The sequence below is a fragment of the Tigriopus californicus genome, chromosome 12 (genome assembly GCF_007210705.1).
Source record: "Tigriopus californicus strain San Diego chromosome 12, Tcal_SD_v2.1, whole genome shotgun sequence".
NCBI classification, from domain to species: Eukaryota; Metazoa; Arthropoda; class Copepoda; order Harpacticoida; family Harpacticidae; genus Tigriopus; species Tigriopus californicus.
Window position 1 is genome coordinate 17,211,570 of NC_081451.1, and position 23,004 is coordinate 17,234,573.

Consider the following 23,004-nt stretch of genomic DNA (forward strand, 5'->3'; position numbering starts at 1 on the left):
AGCAATTATCCATTAAAGATATGCTGATATGTTAATATTTATGTCCATGTACTTTTCAGCTCATTTCCTAAATTTCTTTTCTTAACTGTCAGTGCAAGTTCTGAATGAATTGATTCTTGTTCATTTTCTTTCTATCAATGGTTTTGAGCAAATTTTGTGCAATATTTTATTGATTTTCAAGACAATTTGCTTGTTTTTTTATTTACTTGATGTTCATGGTTATTTCATGTATTCTTTTGACCTTTGAAGTTAATTCAGAAATATTTGGTATTTGAACAGAGTTGTAAATCAAAGAGATCATTATATACTTAAAAAAATACACTCAAATGTACTATGCAGCATGGGCAATCTTGTTTTATTCTTACTAAGGTTACTGTCTTAATTCCACGCAATGGCCTAAGTTGGCGGACAAAGGAAAGCCGTGACGTTTCCGCTCCTTAGAGTCCCTGGATATGGTAACCTATTTTTGGGAGAGAAGGGCAAGTGTTCTTGAAAATATAGTATGCGAGTACAAGAACAGTTGCTGTCAGAGATTGTGTGGAAGGAAAAGTGCTCAAAATCACACATGGAAGCCTTCATTTACGAGTGTGACTCGTCATTGGCTCTTCGCTCACTACCCTGTTGAACACTTTCCAAATAGCACCAAGCAACAACGCAGTTATTGAGCCTCCTCTCTCTCCTTCTCCAGTCAATATGGTCTATCAAGGGCTCTAGCACTCTGTTGATTCATTCAGGATCCACTTCACAGTTGGAACTCAATGGCTGGCTCTGTTCCCTCTCCAGGAGTGTCTGTGGCAGACACTGCCTGGCAGAATGGAACACACGGATGTATGATTCCACAATACTGACCGTACTGTCTGATGATGTTGCAGGAGCATAGACTGGGTGAGATTGGTTCCATTTTTAAATGGGACCTGATCCTGCCACTCGATTTCGACAGTAGTTCTCCAAGGGGACAATTAGACGCGTTCCATTCCGACAGGTTCGTCTTAGGTACTCAGCGAAGGCAGGTTGTGTGTGTATCCTCTGTGATGCTTGACTCTTCAAGTTCGAGGTCCACAGTTGCAGTGGGGTTGTCGGTCTTTGGGAACAGATCAATGTCTGTGCTTTCCTCTTTCTCATAGTTGTGTATGTGTGAGAGAAAGATCCAGCGAACCCACGTTCTGGAGAGGGAGGCAAGTAGTTGTAGTAGTAGTAGTAGTGGTTCACGCACCCGTCACATCCAGCACATTATTTCCCGTTCCTTCTTTCTGGCGAGCTTGGCCTCGCTGCCCACCTCATCCACTTTGAGGCCAAATGCGAAAGGACAAGCTAGATTCCAGGCCAACCAGGGTTGCCACGCGGATTGGTTTGGAAAAAATCACCCACAATCTTGGCCAAACTCCAACAAGTCATTGGATGCAACGAAGAGATTGATGAAGCATGACTGGGGATTAGAAAGGATCGATTGGTGGACTTACGGCATGCACATTTTTTCGGTTCCAATTTTCGAAGCCTAGAGGTGTAAAGTCAAGTTGGCTAGCTACTAAAGGGTTGTTGGAAAATGAAAACTCATTCATTCACACTCACTCAACAGAATTTACTGGGAAAAGCCCTCTACTTGACAAGTTGACTTCGGAGAACAACCGGAGAAATGAAAGAATACATCCTAAGATACCTGACTTTAACTTGGTGTCTTTTGCCAAATAACTTATTGCTGATCTATTCTAACACCATAAAAACACCATCAACCCTTCTGAAAGACCTTTCAAATCCTATAGGGGTATACTTAAAACTACTTTTAGTGTCCAAATAGAGATGAAAAATAGGTATATACTGTGTACTTAAAGCAAACTAGCGACTTTTCAACATCATCTTTTTCATTACATTGTGCAAAAAAACAATGATGCTAAGTTTAGGAAAAGGTAATGCTTTTAAAGTTAGTCACCAAAAGCTTGTGAAACTGTGCTTTTCCTTGTACTATTTGTTGGAAATGTTGATTGCCAAAGTGTTGACGCATTATCAACCATGCAGTAGACAACCTCCTGTAAAATGATAATCTGCACGTCATAATTGTTTCAAATCATACCCATAGAAAATTTGAAACACTTCCCAGAAGAGCTGATGGCTTATTCCTTGCGTCACAGTAATTGGGCAAAGTTTTTTTTTTTTTCATTTAAAAATCTTTAGATATAGTGTGGCATCTTTGAGCGTATCTTGTCATTGCTGGTCGTTTGTTTGTCCGCACCTGGACGAAGCAGAGGGCGCTTCCTCCGCTCAACGAAAAGGACTAAAGATATATGCATTCCTTCATGAGACGAAAACAAAGCCAAAATGTAAAGCAAGGATTCGAAAGAGAATTATTCGGTCAAAAAGACTACTTTCTGCGGACACAGAAAAGCCATCACCCACGCAACCTCGTCATTTTGGGAGGTCTTTGCCTCACTTGGTAATGCCCACCAAAGGCATATGCCGGTTTTCTCATTTCCAGTTTCCGAGGACTAAAATTGACTGAAATCCATCGCTAACGGGTATTTTGATGCAAATTATCGCATTAGGAACCCTGGCCAACCAAAGAACTGTTCCAACTCCCACTCAACCAGAGAGAAGTATAGGTCTGCTAGCACTATTACTTCTTTGTATCTACCTAGCAGACCTCGGCAAGCAAGTCTCCGGCGAGTAGGGGGAAAAGGAGAAAGAGAACGGAGGGAACTTGGTTCCCTCCTGAGGGAATTGAACCGCGTCTTTCTCCTCTCCCGTTTCTCTCTTCCTCCTTCTATCCTTTTGGAACAGAGAAGGTGGTTGGAACACACGGCAAGGAAGAGAAATCGGGATCGAGAGCAACAGTGCCAAACCCAGTCCGAGGAAGTCTGGAGATCTAGTCAGGAGGATCCAGTACATACGTACAGCCCTGAGTGTGTATAGAGTGAAGATGATATTCCAAAGATTGACGACTTGAGTGCATTCCGTTGGTCCTTGGGACGCTCAGGACCTTGCCTGGAACCCGATCAAGAGTCTTTCATACACCCCAATCAGGTGAGATCCAAAGGCTAGTAAACAATTGGACGAGCAACTTGTTGCAAACGACAATGGACAACAGCTGTTCAGGGGAGGATCCGAGTTATTGGGTTTTTCTTTTCTCGTTGCGTGGACATTTCTTTCGGGATAATGGGCTACTTCCCTCGAGGTGGAGAATCATTATCCCTAATGAGCTCCGAAAATCCCCAGCTCCTCAATTTTAAACCAATTGAGCGACGAGCCAGGTCGTTTATCTTGATACTCGACTCACTCGCCCTCGATATTTACTTTCTTGAACGAACGGCGAGGAGGGTAATAACACTGAACTATGGATTGTGAGGTTATGGTGTGAACTCGAAAATCCCACACCATTAAGAGCTCCTTTCCTTATAAATGAGCGGAAAACACGAAGATACAGACAGACCATGAAAAGCTGGTTTTATTTCCACGAAGTTTGCTCGAAAAACCGTCCTAATTTGTAGGCCATCAAAAGTTAGGCATGACACTTAGATAAATGTTTTTTTTCTTGGCTCCGTATTAATTGAATCAATTTCTAGCACTAAATAGGTTCAGGGTCTGTTCCGTCTATTCTCATATCAAAAATGCAATTCCAGCATATAGATTTGATTCAAAATTAATGGATATACCATGAGCATATATGAGATTTGTGAAGGTGATTCGACATCCTCTTGGACTATGCACTCTTGTCCCGAACTGAAATTGAATTGGACATATATGTAATCGTAAATGTAGACATGTTTTGAAATCAGGGAACCTCGGTGAAAAGGCTGCTTTTGTTCAAGCAAAGTCCATGAAATCTATTACATACTTTCGGAACGTTTTTGGTGGTGGTGGTGCAAGGTGGTCAGTTTCACTTGGAAGTTCAAAGTTATTCCCCTTGGACGTTTTCTCAGAGGCTCAAAACGCCCAAGTTTGTGTACCAAGCGTCAGATTTGCCGTCCAAATTGTCAGATGCCCCATTTATCAATCTTCCCCAAAGACCAAGATGAAAGGCCCGAGGATTAAGGTCCACTTCTTAAGGACTTGAATAACGAGGCTTGGGCCATTGGTTTCATTTCCTGTGATTCCATACCTCAACAGGGTGAGGCCAGATTGAAGATACGTGAACATACGAATGAACTTGTCAACATCTAACTGACTTAAGAACAAAATCATGTGAATGAAGTAGCATTAAAGGTCAAAGAAGAACAATGTTGAAGTCTTAAATAAGGTATCATTTGTAGCACGTCAGAAATGGTTCGACTTAATTGAGCCAATTTTCAAACAACTTGAATAGTTTTTATGATTATCTTTATTAAATGAACATTCCCATAGAGAGAAGAAAAAAAACCAACGTATTTCGTTGGAACAATCCCTTGGGATTGTAGTACATTGGTAAGGGATTTGTTTTCGTGACTGTAGCAAAAATAACGGATGTTTCATCAATAATCATTGGGACCTAATTGGATACTCTGGAATAAAAATTATTGCAATCAAAGAAACCCAATATGGTGTGTTGGAAACAATGCCCGAAACGGTTGATTATTGGCGCGTTTTTTTTGGCGTTGTTGCCATTGAAAGTTGATATTTAGAGTCCCCACCTCGTTCCAGGTTCTTTCATCTCTAGTTGTGTCTTGATTTCGAAAGAAAATATTCTTTGAAGTGAACAGAATGAGCCCGAATAACTCGCACGGAAAAAAGCTAGTTCCACTGCTTTGATGAGAAAGAGGTCACAAATTTGAGAAAGGGCATGCTTTCAAGACTGACTCAAAAGGGATTTACATGTTCATGACCATTCAAGAATCTAGAAAGTGGTCCAGTTCTCTCCAAGGAATTTGTGTGGAAAAAGTAGGCCACATCCAACAACTATGAAAAATCATTTCCTCAATTAGATGCAACTAATCCGATTTCATGGTCGAGCTTCCGTTTATTGTCAATAGAGGTCGATCTATTCAATGCTATGATATCATTGTAGAAGCTTTTACTTTCCTTTGCTGAAACTTCCTTGTAGGGAGATATCGTTGGTTTCAAAAAGTTGCTGCCGTTTATTGTTAATTTTTTTCCAAGTAAATCTCTTTTTTCCTCTGCATTTGGGCGAATGCAAACGTTGCTTTGGGCCTTGAAGTTGGCTTAGCTTCGTGTCTCATCATGCTAAACATTGGCATTCGTCGGACGATTAGATTACCCAGTAAGCCAGTTAGTAATGGACCAAAATGCAATGGATCGACGTTCCTTTAGGGTTACAGTACATTTTAAAAAAAAGTCGGACCAATGAAATGATGACGCAGTGTCTAAACTAATCAATATCCCCCTTGAAAACAAACCGCACATTTTATAGGTTGACCTTTTTTATCGTTTGTCTTGTGTTTTCCTTTCAACTTAACTGTTTCTATAATATAACATCACCAACGTCATCATTTCAATTTCTTTTATATCCCTCTGGAATTTTAGCCTTATTCCCTCCCTCCCGTGGTTGCCGACGAATAGCCCAAGTATTCCAACATAAAACTGCTATAGTACATACTTAATCTTGAAGATCGGCACAAGTATTGAAAGTAATGTCGAAATCAGAAACAATGGCTTCAGCACACTTCTTTAGCCCCAGAAGAAAGCTCTTCACACTTCCTGCATCAAGGTTACGGTAATTGCACGGTTGAGCTTTGTGTATTTCTCACAAGCGCCGCAAGTAATGAAGGAATGCTTCTTTTTCATGCCTTTCATTGCTTTCAAAGTGTGCCTACACTTGAGTGGTCTGAAGGTCGTTTTGTCTTATAATCGTAGTTATTACCATATATGCAGCGCCCTAGGCCTTCGCCATATTTGACGTGTTGTGAACAAAAATCTGCCCTTTCAAGGGCAGTGGAAAAAGTGGAAAGTTTGACAAAAATATTAGGGCTTTCGCCTTCTTGCATGTGAAAAAAGGCAAAATCGATTTTTACACAATATGAAATGAAGACCAAGCTTTATAGATCGCATTGCGGCAAGCCCAAGGTTTCTTTTTCCAATATTCATTAGCACTATTCAATAAGCTTGAAATTTCATCCGATTTTCTCCCATGAGCAATTTTAATCACTACAAACAGACACTTGCTCTCTGATGCCTCAAGTTGAACTTAATCTTCTAAAACATAATTCGACATTGTATTGTTGATAGTATCCCTGTTTGGTACAAAAACAACGTGATGGACAGTTTTCCTTTTAAGACACATGATATATTCCGATGCGTCCCTTTTGGACATGTCCGATAATCTAATCAAGTGGAAATGTCAAGCTCAGTAAACTGTTTGTGCAACTTTTTTTATCGGCTTCTTTCAACTCCATTCGAATTTGTGAAACAATAATTCTTGATAGAGTAGGCCCAGATCTGAGAAATGTGCTCTTCAACAAAGTCAGGAATGTGATGTTGACATATTTTGTGTCTATTTCTGCTTTCGACTGATAACAAGGCACACAATTGTTATTAAGAAATACATACGTGTTCCACGAGCTTCTTTCTTTTATGTTAAAACAGAGCAATGTCCTCAGCACTTCTTCACTTCAACATTTGGAGCTGTATTTATTCATTTTCTCAAGCAGTGAGAAAATCAGATGGTGGGGAAAACAACTGTGCCACGTGGAACGTCTCTTCAAGACTTTTAAAGCCTGCATAAATAAGCTCTCAGGACGAGCCTTCATCTGACCCCCCCCCCTCCACCCACCCCCCAAAAAAGGCTCCTGACGCAGGAACATGTATCATAATGGACCAAGTTTCACGACAAGCGTTTGTTTGACGTCGCAAAAGCACTTCCAGAGAGTCCTCAGGGTAATTGGCCTCAATATGTACGATATGGTATTTGAGCACACCACTCCATCAACTACTACCTGGGGACTCCCGAGGGCATGCAGACTTTGACTAATATATTCCATTAAACGCATCCATCCATGGCAGATCTTTTAATCCCAGTCTGTTCCACGGGAGGCAGTACTCTACTACCGCGGTGATTGATCCATTCATTTCTGGGTCCCTTCTAGCCAATTGGGTGGACCCGGGAATATGGCTCCCTCCAATGGACTTGTTCATCGATGGAAGCGGCAAAGTGCCACTGAAGCCACAACCACGGCCTTAGGTAAGAAGATCCACATGAGTTGAGTTGTTCCAATGTCCTTGCATCTCTTTATCGTTCGGTTTTGATCCCCATCAGAAACGAGCACTGAGAGCCTGAAACAGAAGTTTGACGAAGAAGTTCGATATGTGGCCACCAAGACCGGCCTTCAAAGGTGGCATGTCATCTTAGCTCTCCTACGTGAGTAGTTATTACACAACATGGAAGAAAAAAAAAGCTGTCGTCTCATTTCTTTTCCTCCACTTCATCCTTGCACAGTTTTGGCAGCTGGAATCGTCGGATTTTGTGGTTGGTGCATTTGGAGGTTCTTCAAGAAGAAACGGCCAAAGGACAAGAAGAAAAAGGATGGACGCATGGACCAGGTAACGAAGACGTCGCCATCTGGTGGCCAAACATGACAACTTTGAGGGATTTCTTTTGGGCATGATTGACCGCTTTCTCAGCTCACGCCAGTTGAAAGCAGAATGCTTGAGATCCTTTTGGCCAACCGAAAAATCCTTTGCTCACATAAGTTTCTTTTGGGTTGGACACGAGATGAGGATGAAGAAGAGAAAACTGTGTGCTAAAGGCCATCCAAGTTTGTGGAGGCATGATTTACAGACATTTCAATGTGTTTCAGTTGTCAAGGATAGACATTCATCTTGACTCAGAGTTCTGAGGCACAAACCAAGGCCCTGCAGAGTTTATTGAAGGAAGGAAAAGAAATTACCATTTGAAGAGTCATCGCAAGAGAGCAGAAAGCTTTCTATTTTTTTGAGAGCTAAACAATGAGCATTCATTTCCTAAATTAATGCTTAGTATATTTTGCATAGACTAAATCATCTCTTTTTTTCAATGACGCAAAAATCAAAACCAGGAAAAATGTCAAGAAATGCCGTGAATGTAAATGAGAAAGAAAGCATGACTTAAAAAGAAAATTTGATATGTTATTGAGGAACACGTTGAAAAAGATTCTGTTTTTCGTTTGAAACGGAAACCTTATATTTCCTGACCTTTTGAGAATGGCTCCAGTTGCAATTAATCTATTGGCACAGGAACTAATGTATGACGCACTTTATCAAATAATCTAATTCTAATCCGCACACAGTTAAGGAATCAGAAATCACTTTTGTCTTGAAATTCGAGTTCCAATGATTTTGCAGTCAAAAGTGTGTAGGACTCTTTTGTCGAAGAGTAAAACTGCAAGGCAAAACATGCAGAGGTAATAATAGGGAGAATGAACTGCTGGTTATGATTTTAGAATTAAAAAAGTAAGATAAAAAAAAGTAGCTCTCTACCCATCTTTCAATTAATCTTCCCTTTCTGTCACTACGTATTACTTCCAATCCGAGACCCTCAGCCAATAAACCCAAATGATTTGGCTTTCTCCATCTGCCTAATCTACTCCCCATCTTAATTCATGTTCTTCTTCCAGGATGACGAGGACATTTTGGTGGACAACATTGAAGAGCACGATGTCAGAGAGGAGACGGAAAAAGTCAGGGATGCCAAAGAGTATCTTGGAAAGCTCCAGTACAAACTCGAGTACGACTTCAACACCCAGACCTTAAATGTGACGGTGATCCAATGCTCTGAGCTCCCTGCTTTAGACATGGGTGGCACATCAGATCCCTATGTCAAGGTAATAACCTGCTTGAATCTCAAAGAGAAACGGAAGTAATGAACAAAGTGAGATAAGTTTCAGCTTAGTCACAGAATTATTAGCGACACTCACTTTTCCAACAAAGGGCGCTCATTTGAAGTAGATGATCTATCTAACTTTAAATAATTTCGAATTTGCAATTCGAATTAAGTTCTTGCAACTCTTCTATATCTTAAGCCATGTTTGAACTCCTTTTGGCTCTGTCAAAGTTACCTCTCCCCCCACACACAAAAAAAAAATCGTTAAAACTTGAGCTTCTCACAACAAAATCTTCTCAATCTCACTCAGATGGGAAAAGCAATTTTGATGAAATGACCGACAAATTTGCAATAGTAACAATAAATCTGGTAGTTTCAGGAATCACAATTTTGGGCCCATAGAACACCAAAAAGGTGTAATTTTAACGCATAGATCGAGCTCATTTGTACCTCTGGCACAAGCGTAAAAGTAACACTGACGGACAGCATTTCAAACCCAAAACCCATACATTTGTTTCCACATCGAATGAAGCACTTATAAAAGTGAGCTTATCGTCAATGAAAACATCCTTGACGGACTCCTGTTAGACCACTTACTGACAAGTATTGGGACGTTGAAGCAGGAGAGGAAGATGACGTCACCATCAAATTTTGAGAGGTCGCTCTTACTTTTGAGGCTTAATAGTTCTCGGTTAAGGGATGAAATTAGAGTTCCAACTCATTTATTCATTAAAGTTATGGTTTATGTAGCTTTGCAATTTAACACCTCGTCACTGCTTTACTCATCAACATGCTAAAAAAATGTATATATTTTAGGTGAAAAAGCTGTTTTTGGAATTAACTGTCCCTACGTTAGAATTTTTTATATTTTTTACAAAAAAGAAAAAGAACTTTTTGAAACCTTAGAAAAACTTTTGTGTCCAGTATTGCTCATTGCACCATGTCCATTTTGTTCCTCTACTGTTTTAAAAAGTACCCCAGTGGACTCCCAAAAGGTGTGCTGACATCATCAGGCAGCTGCTGCTTAAAGGAGTCAACATATGTTGTTTACGTTATAATTATTCAAATTCTTCTAGGTGTATTTGATGCCGGATAAGAAGAGAAAGTTTGAGACAAAGGTTCATCGTAAAACTTTGTCACCCTTCTTCAACGAAACCTTTGCATTTAAAAACGTAAGTCTCTCAATCCTGAACATGAATGAAGTCACCTCGTTCATGTGACCTACTTTGGGGATTTTCAGGTTCCATATAGCGAAACATTCGACAAAACGTTGGTGTTCGCAGTATTTGATTATGACCGCTTCTCAAAACATGACCAAATTGGAGAGGTCAAGGTGAGATCTTATCTTAGAAGAAGATTAACAAGTTCCATAACTCCAAACGAGCCCTTAAGATATCAAACCTCAAATTGTGAACTCTTGACCGGTTCATAACACTCGATTTCAGTTATACCTATCATGTATTGTTATAAACACATAGGAAGTACTCCTTGTGGTGGAGCATATTTGTAAAGTTCATTTCTGACGGCTTTTTTAACCGTGAAACTAAGTAATTTGGAAATTCATTTTCTTTATTTTTTCGGATGATCTCTTAGGTACCTCTTTGTATGGTCGATCTTGCGCAAACAATAGAAGAATGGAAGGATCTCCAGTCTGTGAAAGTTGACGACCAGGTGAGTTCATTGAATTTAAGTGTGCCCAAATGACCTGAAAACGACCTGTGCCGTGTTCCTCAGTATCTGGGAGACATCTGCTTCTCACTCCGATATGTCCCCACTTCGGGGAAACTGACTGTTGGGATCTTGGAATGCAAGAATTTAAAGAAAATGGATATCACTGGCGCCTCAGGTAAGAAGAAATTTTCCAATATCATTCAAACCCTTCAGAGGTGGTGGTGCATTGGTGCCATCCGAATTTATGTTTAAGACATCCGAAAATCAAAAACTGCCACGAATGACCCTTTTACCAAGTCACAAGTTCTCCTTCCTGAACATCAAGTAACAACCCATTTAGATCAAAACAAGTTAGAATTTGACAATTTGAGATTGGTTTGCAATGTTCTTTTTATGCCTTGCACACAGATCCATACGTGAAAATCAAGCTTTTGGACAATAAGGGAAAGCGGATTGGAAAGAAGAAGAAAACCTCAGTTAAGATGTGCAATCTCAACCCATATTACAATGAGTCCTTTGTGTTCATTGTAGAGCAAGAAATGCTAAGGGTAAAAACGCACTCCAAAATACTCCTAGCGTTCGAAGTTGTTGTCCCTTTTGCGTGTTAGTTACGAGATGTAGAAAGAAACTTGTTTTTCCAAAACAACCGCCAGGGGCGCTAGGTACATGCGTTTGCGCCCAACCCGTTACGCACAGTATGCTTTACCTTTGTTTGTGTAGGGTATATAACTGTCGTTAGAGAGTCGAAAGTAGAGAGTTTGATGAGTAGTGTCGGCAATATAAAGTTTACCAGGCCGGCTGTTCTGCAGCTTCAATCCATGTTCATGTACATCTTACCATCCCTGTCCCTTCACAAACACATCGGTGGCGCCATTTTTCCGCAGATCCCTACGTGAAAATCAAATTACTTGATCGCAAAGGCAAACGCATTGGGAAGAAAAAGAAGACATCTGTGAAGATGGGCAATTTGAATCCCTACTACAATGAGTCCTTCGTGTTCATTGTGGAGCAGGAACAACTCAGGGTAAGATTTGTGTGCAGTTTTGTTACACCAGTTGCTATCTCTTAATTTTAGGTAATATGGACAGCAACTCTAGCGTCTTTTCGATGTTAGTCTGGTGTTTAGTATTAGTTACTAGTTGTTAGTGTTGTCATTGTCTCGGTAAGAAAATAATGGTTCCATCTTTCACTCCTAGGTAGCATGTGGCATTCATAGTTATGAAATCCATTACTTATTGTACATCAATTATGGTCTATTTTTTTCAGGTTTATTGTTTTTTTTTTTGAGTTTGTCAATTGCATTCTTAAACTTGAGGGCATTTAATATATATAGATATATTGCCTTGGTTTAGCAGCGGTGGAAAAAGTCATAAAAATTGACAATAGGTTTGTCTGACAATAACTCAAATTTTTGTTTGTGACTGTTCCTTCTCGAAACCTAGCATCCCATAACAAACCAATTTATAAAATTATTGCGTTTTGCGAGTGAAATTTATTATTAGTAGTACCTTACTTTATAGATCCGTTGAATAGTGACGAGTTAAAGTAAAATGTGCGACAGGCGATGTTTCGAGATCAAGCTCGTGCGGAACCGAAACAAAAAAAACAGCACGGAACCTAGTCACTTAGCATTGGTAGAGCCGGCCACGAAAGGCCGAGCCCAGTTGTCATTATTTGTTTCATTCATCAATCAACGATTCGATTACTATTTGTTAGAATTTAAGTTTCAGTCCTGAAAGCGGATTTAAGCTTTCTCTTTCAATTGAAGTTTGATCAATAGGTTATCAGTTATTTAGCAAATCCATCCTCCTTTTGTGCTCTCAAATCTTGTCGAGGTCCAACTTGACAGAATCTCGAGTGTGTTCTGTCCATCATTAGTCATGACTTGACTAATGTACTGTCGACTCTCGCCTTCTCTGTTTAAGATCTTAACGTTTTTTAGCGAGTCAATTTGGAGTTGACTGTGTCGGATTATGACCGCATTGGAACCTCGGATCCAATCGGTCGTGTGTCTCTTGGTTACAATCGTAAAGGCGCCGAACTGAAGCATTGGAAGGAAATGGTGGAGAACCCACGAAGACCAGTGATTCATTGGCATGTGTTGCAGGTACCAGACGTCCACGATATGATCATTATTAATAGAGGCTTTTTTTCTTTCCTCTCTTTCATTATTTATCTGCTTCTCCGACAAACAACACCAACTCTCTTCGACCACACCGTTTTGCCTGCTGTTTGTCATAACTTTGACCGATTTATACCACTTGGTTTTTCGTTTGTCATCATTTCCCAACTCGGCATCAATATCGACTTCAACAACTGCTACCATCTACTCTTGCTTTGAAACAATTTCAATGAATGCATGGAACGCCCTCTATCTTCTTCCTTTTGAAACACGAACACACTTTGCCACCACAACAATCTCAGAGGGTAAATCTGGAGATGGTAGTAGCAGATTATGATAGAATCGGATCCTCAGACCCTATTGGCAAGGTTCTCCTGGGATACAATCGGAAAAATCTTGAACTCAAACACTGGAAAGAAATGATCGAAAACCCCAGACGACCAATAGTTCATTGGCATGTTCTTCAGGTACTTCCCCCCGTCAATGTGTAGCCGTTTACCTTAAACACATTTTCTGTTCACAAATATTCATTCAATTAAAGTCCTCTTCACATGTTGTCAGAACGTTTTTTGGCACATGGAACATAACCCTCAGAAATAACTAATACCCACTATTAATAACTCGTACAATACATTCTGACTCCTTTTGAGTTTCTTCTGCACATTCTTCACCAACAATATGGAAACAGCTATTTTCACTTGTTCAGTTTGTTAAATTCGTTCACCATATCCCTTTTTCAATGTCATGGTAGTTGATAAAGTCTCAAAACCCACAAAAAAATTTCAAGATTGCTTATTTTTAAAGAACGTGTGATCATGCAAATGACCTTCCAAGACACAAATAGTTTATCCTGTTCTACTCTAAAGGCTCTCAAAAGTACAAATGCATGAAAAATCTTGGTCATTTAAGTTTCCTCACATACAACTAGAGGCCGTTGGTTCCAACTTGATATTCCTCCGCAAGAGGTCGTGAGCATTCCATCTCTGTCCTCCTTCAAACAAGCTCTCTGCCGTTTGATTTCTGTCTGTTTTGAAGCATGTCCTACAGATTCTTTTTTTTTAGTCTTTGAAAGAACTGTAATGCTCTTTCAATAATGAACTTTTCATTTGTTCTCCACTCCTTAGGATCCAGAACCCGGAGACGATGATGACGATGAAAAGAAGAAGGAAAAGAAGGACAAAGAGCGAAAGAAAGAAGGGGAAAAGAAAGAAGTGGCCCCTCCTTGAGAGCAAGATCATCGACTGGCACAAGCTTCCAACTACCAACTTTCATTGGCTTTTTAACGTAGATGCAGTGAAAAAACTACCCTCGGCCCCTTTGTTTTTCTATTCGACACTTCCCTTCCTTCCTAACCCAACCCTACTTGGACTAAATGACCCCTAAATGAGAGAGAGGCCTAGTGAGGTACGTGAGCATTCCAGCATGTAGCCTCCTGGTGCTTTAGATGTCCATCAAATCATTGTAGAGCGGACTGGCCCAGAGGCTTTTGGGATCTGCTCACATTGACGAGTTGTCAATCAGATTCTTAAATATTCACCACCAGATGAGATGAAAATCTGTTGGCGGGTATTTAAGAACGCAAATGACGAAGTCTACTTTACCTGACACGACCGATCTAGAAAGATTCTCTCTTTCTCTCTGTGCCCTCTCCCGCTTTATTAGTCTTGAGGAACTGAAGCGATCAAGTTGAGACTTTGGTGTCTACCAAAATGCTGAACCAAACTTGAGACTTTACATTGTATTGCTTGATCAGATGCCTAGCTTTCAAATTGTTTGCTTCGGGAGCTCAGATTGAGGCGTTTGTAAAAGTTTCCACCCTGTTTTTGCCTAACCCCTTCCAAGACACCAGTCAACCCAACATACTCATGAATTGTTGATTCATAATATAGTACCTATCACACAAACACAGATATAGTTTTTCGTGTCCAGCATCTTCAGTCCAAGATCATTTGTACTTTTGAAATGTATTTGTGGAATTATTATAATTGGATGAATAAATGTTCTATGTCTTCAAAGCAACCCTTCGCTGGTTCAAGGCTTGGATTGCATTCAAACGAAAAGAAGGGAAAAGGACGATATGATTGATCACTGTTCAGTGAACATATATCAGGTAAATCAATCTGATAGATGGCTCTTAGTGTGCCCCCTCCAAACATTGACTCAACATCCTGTGCTGGTTATTTATTATCTATTCGAGATTTGTAAAGGAGCATTATTGTTTATTGTGGATACCACTCAACCACTCATTATGTCACTTGAGCCTTTTTATCTTGCAAACGGAACGGACTTCCAATTGCTGGTGGCTTCAAATTTAGCCCAATAGTGGTAGGGAGGTCTGCAAAACCCCATTAAGTTATAGCCCGGCCACACTTGCATATAAATATGGTCTTTATCGATAGAAAATTCGAAGAAAAATCACTTGAATTTTCTTCAAAAAAAAAATTGCAAATAAACTTGCCAAAACAAACGCACCAGCTAGTTCTAGAGGTAAATATTTAGATGGTTGATGAAATGGAAATTTCTGTCATAATAGATTCAAGCCCCTGAATTTGCACCCATTAACAAAGGAGGAGGATTCTTGCCTTGTTCACGCTGCCTCTCAGACTGATCGGATGGACCAGCATCTTGCACATCTCTAATATTGAAAAGAAATCTGAATCCAGCAATAACATATTGGATATGTTAGATTGAAACTATTACAGAACAGCTTTGTTATTGAGTTTGACTTTCAGTTGGATTTTTAGATAGCATTCCAGATCAACCCTACATTCAAGGACTAGCTCGATCTGCCAACTCAAATTCGTGGGCAGACCAAATATCATATGAAGATTGAAAGTTAATAATTAAACGCAATATGTATGACTTTTCATTTAATAGTACTGGGTGGGAGTACTCCTTATAGCGGTTAGAAAAGCCCATGAAAAACCAAACCAACCCAAATAATTAACCGTGAGCCCTACATTCGAACGGAAATGGAGAAGTTTGGCTAGGAACAATAAAAATGGTTTCACGCAACCTCTGGTTTTCTACGATTTTTTTCTTTTCTTTCTCATTGTGGGAGAGAGTGAGAGCTCTCTCATTCAGGACTGTATTACTTCCAGAACGGCACCTTTGATCTTTGGACTTGTTCGACTTTTTGCAAACCTGCTTAACTAAGTGGAGCCCTAATGAGTGAAACATATTTGAAATATGGCTAAACAATCAATTTGTGCCAAGTTAGCTTCTTAATGCCATCTCCGGACTTAAACGACCAATGTTTCCAACAACATGAATGAAAAGCTTCACCCAACTTTAACTGGTTAAGCGAATCGGCTTTTCTATTATCTTGGAGAACTACACAATGGATGGATGGACGAAACCTGATTTACATCATTCCCTCCAATATTTACGAATGCAATTTTCGTAAAGGCGTTAACCCAAAGATCATGAAAGGAAAATCTTTCGTTTCGAGGCCATATTGCCACCCAATAGTAGATTGCATCAAGGACCTCTAACATTACTATTGGTATCAGTAGCTCAGAGCCCAATTTTTCAGACCTCGATCGCACATCAGAGTTTGGTCACCCCGATCTGATCTCGGAGCCAGTTTTGCTTGAGCGCAGCCCAGAATAATTTCGGTTCGTTCAGCCTTCTCCCTGACTGGAAGCAAACAGGTTTAATGCTCTAAAACCAAAATGATCGGAAGGTTTCGACAAAGAACGGGAAACCTATAGCTCGATACACTGAGAAAAAAAATGTTTTTCAAACGTCAAATTCGTTCCCAGATCAAGCCCGAACGTTGATATCAATGAGAATCAAACGAGGTAGCTCTCCGTCGACCTGCTTGAGGACCAACTTCATACACTTTGCTTCCCTGCAATTTTAGAAGTTGCATTTCATTTGGTTGCAATTGGAGGACACATAAGGGTCATTTTTGAATGAGCTGGGGCACAATGAAAAAGCGGCTACTTTGGGGGGACCTTTTTAGGTTACAAAACGTTGTCACGCTCCACCTAATGATGTTCAAAATTGGAACATCTCATATCATATTTATTCACGCACCTTTCCCCTTAAATCTCTCCCTCTCCCTCTTTTTTTTTTGACCCACGGTAACGTTTTATGACGAAAATTGTTAGAAACCACCAAAATGTTTATTCTGTCCTAAGATAGTGATCGGGAATGGCCCGTCTTTTTTGAAAAATGCACGTTATGTTTCATTCTTACTCACATGTGAGTAATTTCTGAACTTTGAGACTCATATTATAGCACTAACGCTTAATTGAAAATATCGTGAATGGTAAAATTGGTCAACAAATACAATTTTCATCATCTTTTTTTTGCGTCCTCGAGGAGAGAAGTCTGTTTTGAACCTCTCCGAGAAGTCACCATTGAACATTGAAAGTGAAAACAACTCCCATCTTGAAGCTCTTGCGGGTAGTTGAATCGAGAACATTTTGATAGAGTACTGGAGGTTGAGTCTATCCATTTTGAATAAGGACAGTGAAAGTCAATGATTGGAGTTGGGACCCAGGAAGCCGTGCAGAGTCAAGAGGACCTGGGGAAGTGCATAGCATACATCAGTGAGCCAGCATAGACGAGTTGAAAAGTCTCTGGAGCTGAGTATAGGTGCAACTTCTGAGTTATACTCCGTCAATTCGATTCTGGACCTTCAATCCCATTGAACCGACGTCATCGCCGTGGATCTCCGTTGGACGCAAGAATCACCCTCATCAAAAAGTAGGATCAAACCATTATCTGTCCATGCATGGTTTCCCTCTTCCATGGCCAACGAATTACCCCCTCTTTCATTACCCGAGCAAGACAGCTGATTGGTAGAGTGTCATTTTCATGTTTGTGATGAATAAAGTAGATTGAACTGTACAGTTTGCCTTGAAGAGTAGCCTAGATTTCCCAGACGACCGAGGTCGTGCTGGCATCGTAGGGAGTAGAGGTAGCAAGTGATTTTCATTCAACTGTAGCTAAAGCTCATCACTCTTGTAGCAGAAATCAGTAGTTAGACTCTAGAGTAGAGGTCGACTTTGATAGACGCATTTAGACTAGGATAGTGACCACATTTTTCAGGATAGTTAGCCTTGAAGATTGGCCCAGGTATATGCCAGACAACCGAGATTGATCTGGGACAGTGGGGAGTAGAGGTAGCTACCGGTTTGTATCCTTAGTCAATTGATGATTGTTTGAGGCCCTGTTAAAGGAAGCTCGAACTAATGATTGTATGCCCTGATTTGGGTTATAACCGGAGGCCTTAAGATAGGTCTAAGAAATTTAAGCCCGTGTACTAGGTGGTCTCCATCTTTAGAGAGCTATCAAGGTAATTCTACCTAGTGCTTGGGTCAGGAGTTCCATGTTGCCGTTCACCACGGGAATTCAATAAGTCAGGACCTTTCACCCCTGGCTGGTGGACGGAACACAATGCAGCTGGAGATAGAATTTCCATTTATTTACGACGGTTCGCTATCTTAATATATGTTCCATTTATCGGTTGATTTGACATAGATTTGGGAGAAGGTTTCAATTGGTCGCTCGTGTTCGGACCTGGGAGCACTTCAAAGTTGGCCACCAATCGAATGATGGCAATCTTCACTTGCAACAAAGCAAATCGCATTCCCACACAATTCCGTGGACCTTGCCCAAAGCCCAGAAACGCATACGGTGATCTTTTGGCCTTGTTTGCCTCGCTAAAGTTCTCGGGATCAAACTTTAATGGATCTGGAAAGTATTTGGCGTCCTTCATGATGGCCGGAGATGGAACTTGGACCACCATCCCTTCTGGAACAACAAAATCATAACCGGGGAATTTGTAGTCCTTCACACATTGGCGCTCCATAATGGCCAATGGATAATGTCGGAGAGTCTCATTGATGACCATGTCCAAATAAGGTAAGGTTTGAATCCGATCATAGGGCATCTCTTGGACTCCATGTTCATCAATGGCGCCTTGAATTTCTCGATAGAGCCGCTCTTGAACGTCAGGGTGAGTGGCCAAAAAAACGCTGCACACGGACATTATGGTCGAGGAAGTGTCAAGGCCAACAAAGAAAAGAGTGAAAGCGTTGGACACAATGTGGAGTTCCAGTTCTTCTTCCGGGATCGATTGGAAAGAAGTCTTGACCTTGATTTGGGCATCCTTTTCGAATTGAGCGTCCTCGACTTCTTTCGGGCCTGAAAATTAAGCAAACACAAAAAGTTTTCGATGTTCATCCCTGTTATTAGTGTGAAATTGCAAACCTTGACCATCATCTTGCAGGGCTGCCAAAACGAGATCAATGAGGTCATTTCGCTTGGCCTTGGATTCTTTTCGGGTAGCCATGGTTTGTCGAATGACTTGAATGAAGTAATTCAAAGACTCTTCATTCATTAACTTGATTTTGATAAATTTGGCAATAGGCGTGAAGAAAATGATCATGATCACTCGAAGTAAGCTCATTATTGAGCCTTTGGAACCACCAGTTATTTTCGTAACCTGAAGGCAGAACTCAAGTGTGAAGAGAATTCCCTTGGCAACACTTTGAAGTAGTGCTCACATTTTCCTTGAACACACTATTAGGGTTCAACATGACTTGGGCATTGATGCCAAAGCCGCATTCCGCAATGACATCAGTTGTGAAGTTGATCATGACTTGTTTAGCCTCGAATTCTTCTCCAGACTTGGCAAACGGCTCCAAATGCTTGACCAGGTCTTGACCCAACTATGATGCAAAGCATGCTCGCAAATTAGAGGCTTTTTTTGTATTTTAAATACCATGCTTAAAATGCTTCTTCAAACCTTATTGATAATGGGCGTCATGCCCTTGAGCTTGCCACTGGTGAACACGGGAGACAGAGTGTTTCGGATGGCCTTCCATTGGTCTCCCTTCAACATGTTGAGCATCAACCCCATGGCCTTTTGAGCTTCAGTGTCCTGTGTCAATTCTAAGCCTCTGCGATCCACAAAGTGATCAAAGTCCTTGATGAGCACCAACTTGGCTAACTCGAGATCTCGCACCACTAATTGGGGACTTCCTCCTTGGAAATGTGCCACCAGCTTCTCATTGGGAAAGGCTTCATAGACTTCATCCACAGAATTGACAAAGTTCAGCCGACCTAGATCAAAGGTCATCAGTTGTAGTAAAATCGAGGTTATTGTTATAAGCAGGGCTGCCCTAAAAAATATAAATGCAGTATTTTTCATTTTGTGAAACCTTTTTTTTTAAATGTATTTTGCAGTTTTTACCATTTTGGCTCAGTTACTCAATTGAGTTTATCTCTTTTCCTTGAAAATAAAGGATTTTTTTTAAAAATGAAGAACAAATTTCGTTCTACCATTTTATGACATTTGCAATTCTTTTTTGCTTCAAATAACTTTTTTCCTAAGTGGCTGGTTGGACAAACAAACTGCTCCAAATACTTTTTCAGTATTTAGTCAAATTATCTTCTCAAAGAAAGACTTTGATTTCTATTCCTATGATAAGCTTACTTATGATTTTTTATAGATGTAGACTGCGAACGGAAGCAATTTTTTTTTATCTCCTAAACCGTTCACTTTAATCCAAATACGCACTACATACGATCACAAGGTCTTGTTGAATTGATGAACTTGGCCGAATTTGAGCCCAAAATTATGGTTAGGTAACTTAGGAGATATGTCCGAAGACATGTAGTAAGCACTACATAAAATGCGATTATTTGAAGAGTTCGACGTCTCCTATTTCACTGCTTTAATTCGAAAAGTGGCTCAGAGTTGCTATAGCCAAAAGCTGGCCGATTTGGCGGGAAGCTCGTTCACATTCCTTATTTCTGGAAGTTCGTGGCTTACTTGAAAGCACGGCCAAATTGATGGATGCACGAATCATGAGCAAAGGTTTTGTGCCATGGCACAAGCTTGTTCTTTTTCAAAGCACTTACATTATTAAAAGCTTATTTAGCAGCCTAGCCTGCTCTAATCTGTTTGGTTTAATCCGCATGGCGCTCTTTAAGTAAGACTTAAGGCCTGCTATAATCATTGAGTAGAGTACAGTGCCTATAGAGAAAGTTTGATCACCCTTTTTTTGACATGCTCTTGAATTTTTGTGATGTCAACCTCAATGCTATCGTTAGTTTATTGTTTAGTTCCTGCTCTGCCATTCTGCTTGTCTCTTTTGAGAACAATACAAGTCACATTTCCTTTTTGTGTAACCATTTTCTCTACAATCATGCAATTTCGCTTACAATGTCAATTTGTTACTTCATTATTTTACGGCTTTTATTTGCATTATTTGGACAGCTCTGGTTGTAAAGTACCTGTCCCCAATTTCCAATGGTTTGGCGATCCCATAGGAAATACTGGGTTATATTCAGGGATCCCCATGGCCTTGAACGATCCATACTTTTTAGTAATCTTGAAGTAGAGACACACCAGAGCCCCCCAAAACAGTAATGTTAGGTATACAAGCATGTTTTTGTGTCTGCTTTGCACTCAAGAGCAATGATATCGGACACTTGTCACTGAACTGACACTCCCAAGTTAATCATCCGTATATATACCAGATTGTCCAGTTCAAAAGCCAAGTATGGCGAGATAAGACCGACTGCATTGGCCCGCTTGGATCTGCCGTGTGTACTTTAGATGTTACATACCATGGTGAAATGTCTAACTTGTACTCTTTGGCTCTTCTTAAGCAAGTCAGGGCTAAAGGTAAGTGTTCAGCGAAATGAACCCGGTGGTTGGGTTGCATTATATCTCGAAAATGTTTCCTTGTGTTTGTTGCATCTTTTGCGTTGATGGAAATATAAACGCTGGTCTTTCATATTTGTTCTCACGTTTCTCATCTTTTATTACGAACAAACGGAACACTATTTGCTGTTTATGTACATTGGACGTAAAGGTCCACAGATGATGCTAACTTTGCACAAGTTGAGTGTTCATCTCATTTCGAATATTAAATTAGAGTGAGTTTAATGCGACGAAATGTCATATTAGCTGGTCAAACATATGTACAAATAATGTCGAGTGATCCCTTAGTGACATCCATGGTGTCAAGTCGGGTGTTCCTCAGGGCTCCATTTTGAGTCCTCTCCTACTCATTGTCTTCATTGCTCCGCTTGAGAAGCTTGGCAATAATAATGTCAATATCTCCTCCTATGCTGATCATAAAAAAATAGTTGGTGTTAGGAATGGTCAGAACTCAGGTAGTTTGGAAGAGGTCCTAGATCAAGTCTACTCCTGGGTTGCTGCGAGTAATATGGCACTGAATGGAATAAAATTCTGCTCAATGACCTTTGGGTCAACTCCTTTACATACTCCACTCGTAGATAAAGGAGGTAAAGATATTGAGCAGGTCTCATCTATGAAAGATCTAGGTGTAGTCCTCCAAAATAATGGAAAGTTCGATGAGCATATCCAGCTGAAGGTGGGTAAGGCTTTTCAAATGTGTGGTTGGACATATCGCACGTTTAAGTCCAGAGATAGTGTCACGATGCTAACTCTGTACAAGTCGATTGTTCAACCACATCTTGAATACGCCTCACCCATTTGGGCTCCAATTAGTTCAGCAGGTTTGCAAAAGCTCGAGCAGATGTTTTACTAGGAACATTGAGGATATGAGAGAGCTCTCGTATTGGGAGAGGTTAGAAAGGTTGGGATTGTACAGTGTTCAGAGAAGGTACGAAAGGTATCTGATATTGTACGTCTTCAAAAGCATCCACGAGCTTTGTCCCAACCCAGGATTTAGGGTCGAGCACCTTCAAGTCCTCGAGAATCAAGGCTAGTTCGAACAATGAAGTTCACTTTTCTTCTTTCTCGGGCTCCTTCATTGTTCAATTTGCTGCAATCAAATATTCGCCAGGGAATACGTAGGCCTTGTTGATTCTGTAGCATCTTTCAAGTCAGACTGGGACAAGTCCTTAAGTAGCATTCCAGATACACCCTACATTCAAGGGCTAGCTCAGTCTGCCAGGGATTGCATTCCCTGTAGCGATTAGAAAAGCCCATAAAAAAACCAAACCAAAATAGTAAGAATAAAGGTAGAAGGTCTTGAGTGTTGATAGACGATGTAAATCTAAGAACGATGAAAAGTTTGTGCTTGATATCGTGTCATGTTCGTGAATATATGTAATTGAAAATTGTAATTGCAAAAAGCTCCAAAAACACTGGTTCAAATACGAGAATGAATTGCAATCATAATTATTCGATGATTATTACATGAAAATGTAATTGCAGCTTCACATCTACGATAAAGAGAGACTAACGAAATATGTCAAGGGTTGTTTATGTTCATGATGTATTCGCTTGTTCCAAAGGTAGGAATGTGAAAAATCGGGACCACCAGAGATCTTAAGATTATATAGATATAATACAATGCTGCTTTGGATGCGTGATGCCGTCAATTGTTGGCCTTGAGATTCTCCTTCTCGGCATTGAGATCGACCTTGTCCACGGCCTTGGCCAGCTCCTCATCCTCACCCTCTTCATTGGTTTTGCTTTCAAGAGCTTTCGCTTGGGCTCGGGTTACTTCCTGCAAAACGAATCATCGAAAAT

The 23,004-nt window shown here is 40.4% G+C and overlaps 3 protein-coding genes across 6 annotated transcripts in view; 1 reads left to right on the plus strand and 2 right to left on the minus strand.

The window, feature by feature from the left end:
• Positions 1 to 2,392: 2,392 nt before the first annotated feature.
• On the plus strand, positions 2,393 to 14,531 carry LOC131891863 (synaptotagmin 1-like). Of its 4 annotated transcripts, none has more exons than XM_059241541.1 (12): positions 2,393 to 3,015; positions 7,008 to 7,102; positions 7,178 to 7,279; positions 7,358 to 7,461; positions 8,514 to 8,720; positions 9,796 to 9,891; positions 9,960 to 10,052; positions 10,313 to 10,390; positions 10,454 to 10,565; positions 10,799 to 10,938; positions 12,815 to 12,979; positions 13,637 to 14,531. In XM_059241541.1, exons 2-12 carry the CDS (start codon positions 7,030 to 7,032, stop codon positions 13,736 to 13,738), a joined length of 1,272 nt encoding a protein of 423 aa, XP_059097524.1. In that variant the 5' UTR covers positions 2,393 to 3,015; positions 7,008 to 7,029; the 3' UTR covers positions 13,739 to 14,531. The 4 variants fall into 4 exon arrangements, with proteins under 4 accessions (XP_059097524.1, XP_059097522.1, XP_059097523.1 ...); XM_059241539.1 differs by lacking the exon at positions 10,799 to 10,938 and adding an exon at positions 11,275 to 11,414 and having other exon boundaries at positions 2,398 to 3,015; XM_059241540.1 differs by lacking the exon at positions 12,815 to 12,979 and adding an exon at positions 12,333 to 12,497 and having other exon boundaries at positions 2,456 to 3,015.
• A 3,397-nt stretch (positions 14,532 to 17,928) lies between these two features.
• On the minus strand, positions 17,929 to 20,985 carry LOC131891483 (cytochrome P450 6j1-like). The gene is made up of 5 exons (XM_059241075.1): positions 20,769 to 20,985; positions 19,276 to 19,592; positions 19,034 to 19,198; positions 18,738 to 18,972; positions 17,929 to 18,671 (listed from the first exon to the last, which is right to left on the minus strand). Exons 1-5 carry the CDS (start codon positions 20,920 to 20,922, stop codon positions 17,947 to 17,949), a joined length of 1,596 nt encoding a protein of 531 aa, XP_059097058.1. The 5' UTR covers positions 20,923 to 20,985; the 3' UTR covers positions 17,929 to 17,946.
• A 1,745-nt stretch (positions 20,986 to 22,730) lies between these two features.
• LOC131891485 (ran-specific GTPase-activating protein-like) overlaps positions 22,731 to 23,004 on the minus strand; it is a gene marked incomplete at its 5' end in the record, with an annotated part of 4,026 nt that continues 3,752 nt past the window's right edge. The window contains 1 exon segment of the mRNA XM_059241079.1: positions 22,731 to 22,981. Within this exon segment, the coding sequence (XP_059097062.1) occupies positions 22,850 to 22,981 (132 nt within the window).

Bases quoted from the DNA above. Each gene is read 5' to 3' on its own strand.
- LOC131891863 (XM_059241541.1), top strand. From the start codon at position 7,030: ATGGCTCCCTCCAATGGACTTGTTCATCGATGGAAGCGGCAAAGTGCC. The intron at 10,566-10,798 runs GTAAGAAGAAAT...CCTTGCACACAG, and splicing joins GGATATCACTGGCGCCTCAG to ATCCATACGTGAAAATCAAG. The intron at 10,939-12,814 runs GTAAAAACGCAC...CAACAATCTCAG, and splicing joins TAGAGCAAGAAATGCTAAGG to AGGGTAAATCTGGAGATGGT.
- LOC131891483 (XM_059241075.1), bottom strand. From the start codon at position 20,922: ATGCTTGTATACCTAACATTACTGTTTTGGGGGGCTCTGGTGTGTCTC. The intron at 19,593-20,768 runs GTACTTTACAAC...CCTTTGATCTAG, and splicing joins CCATTGGAAATTGGGGACAG to GTCGGCTGAACTTTGTCAAT. The intron at 19,199-19,275 runs GTTTGAAGAAGC...TTTGCATCATAG, and splicing joins TGACGCCCATTATCAATAAG to TTGGGTCAAGACCTGGTCAA.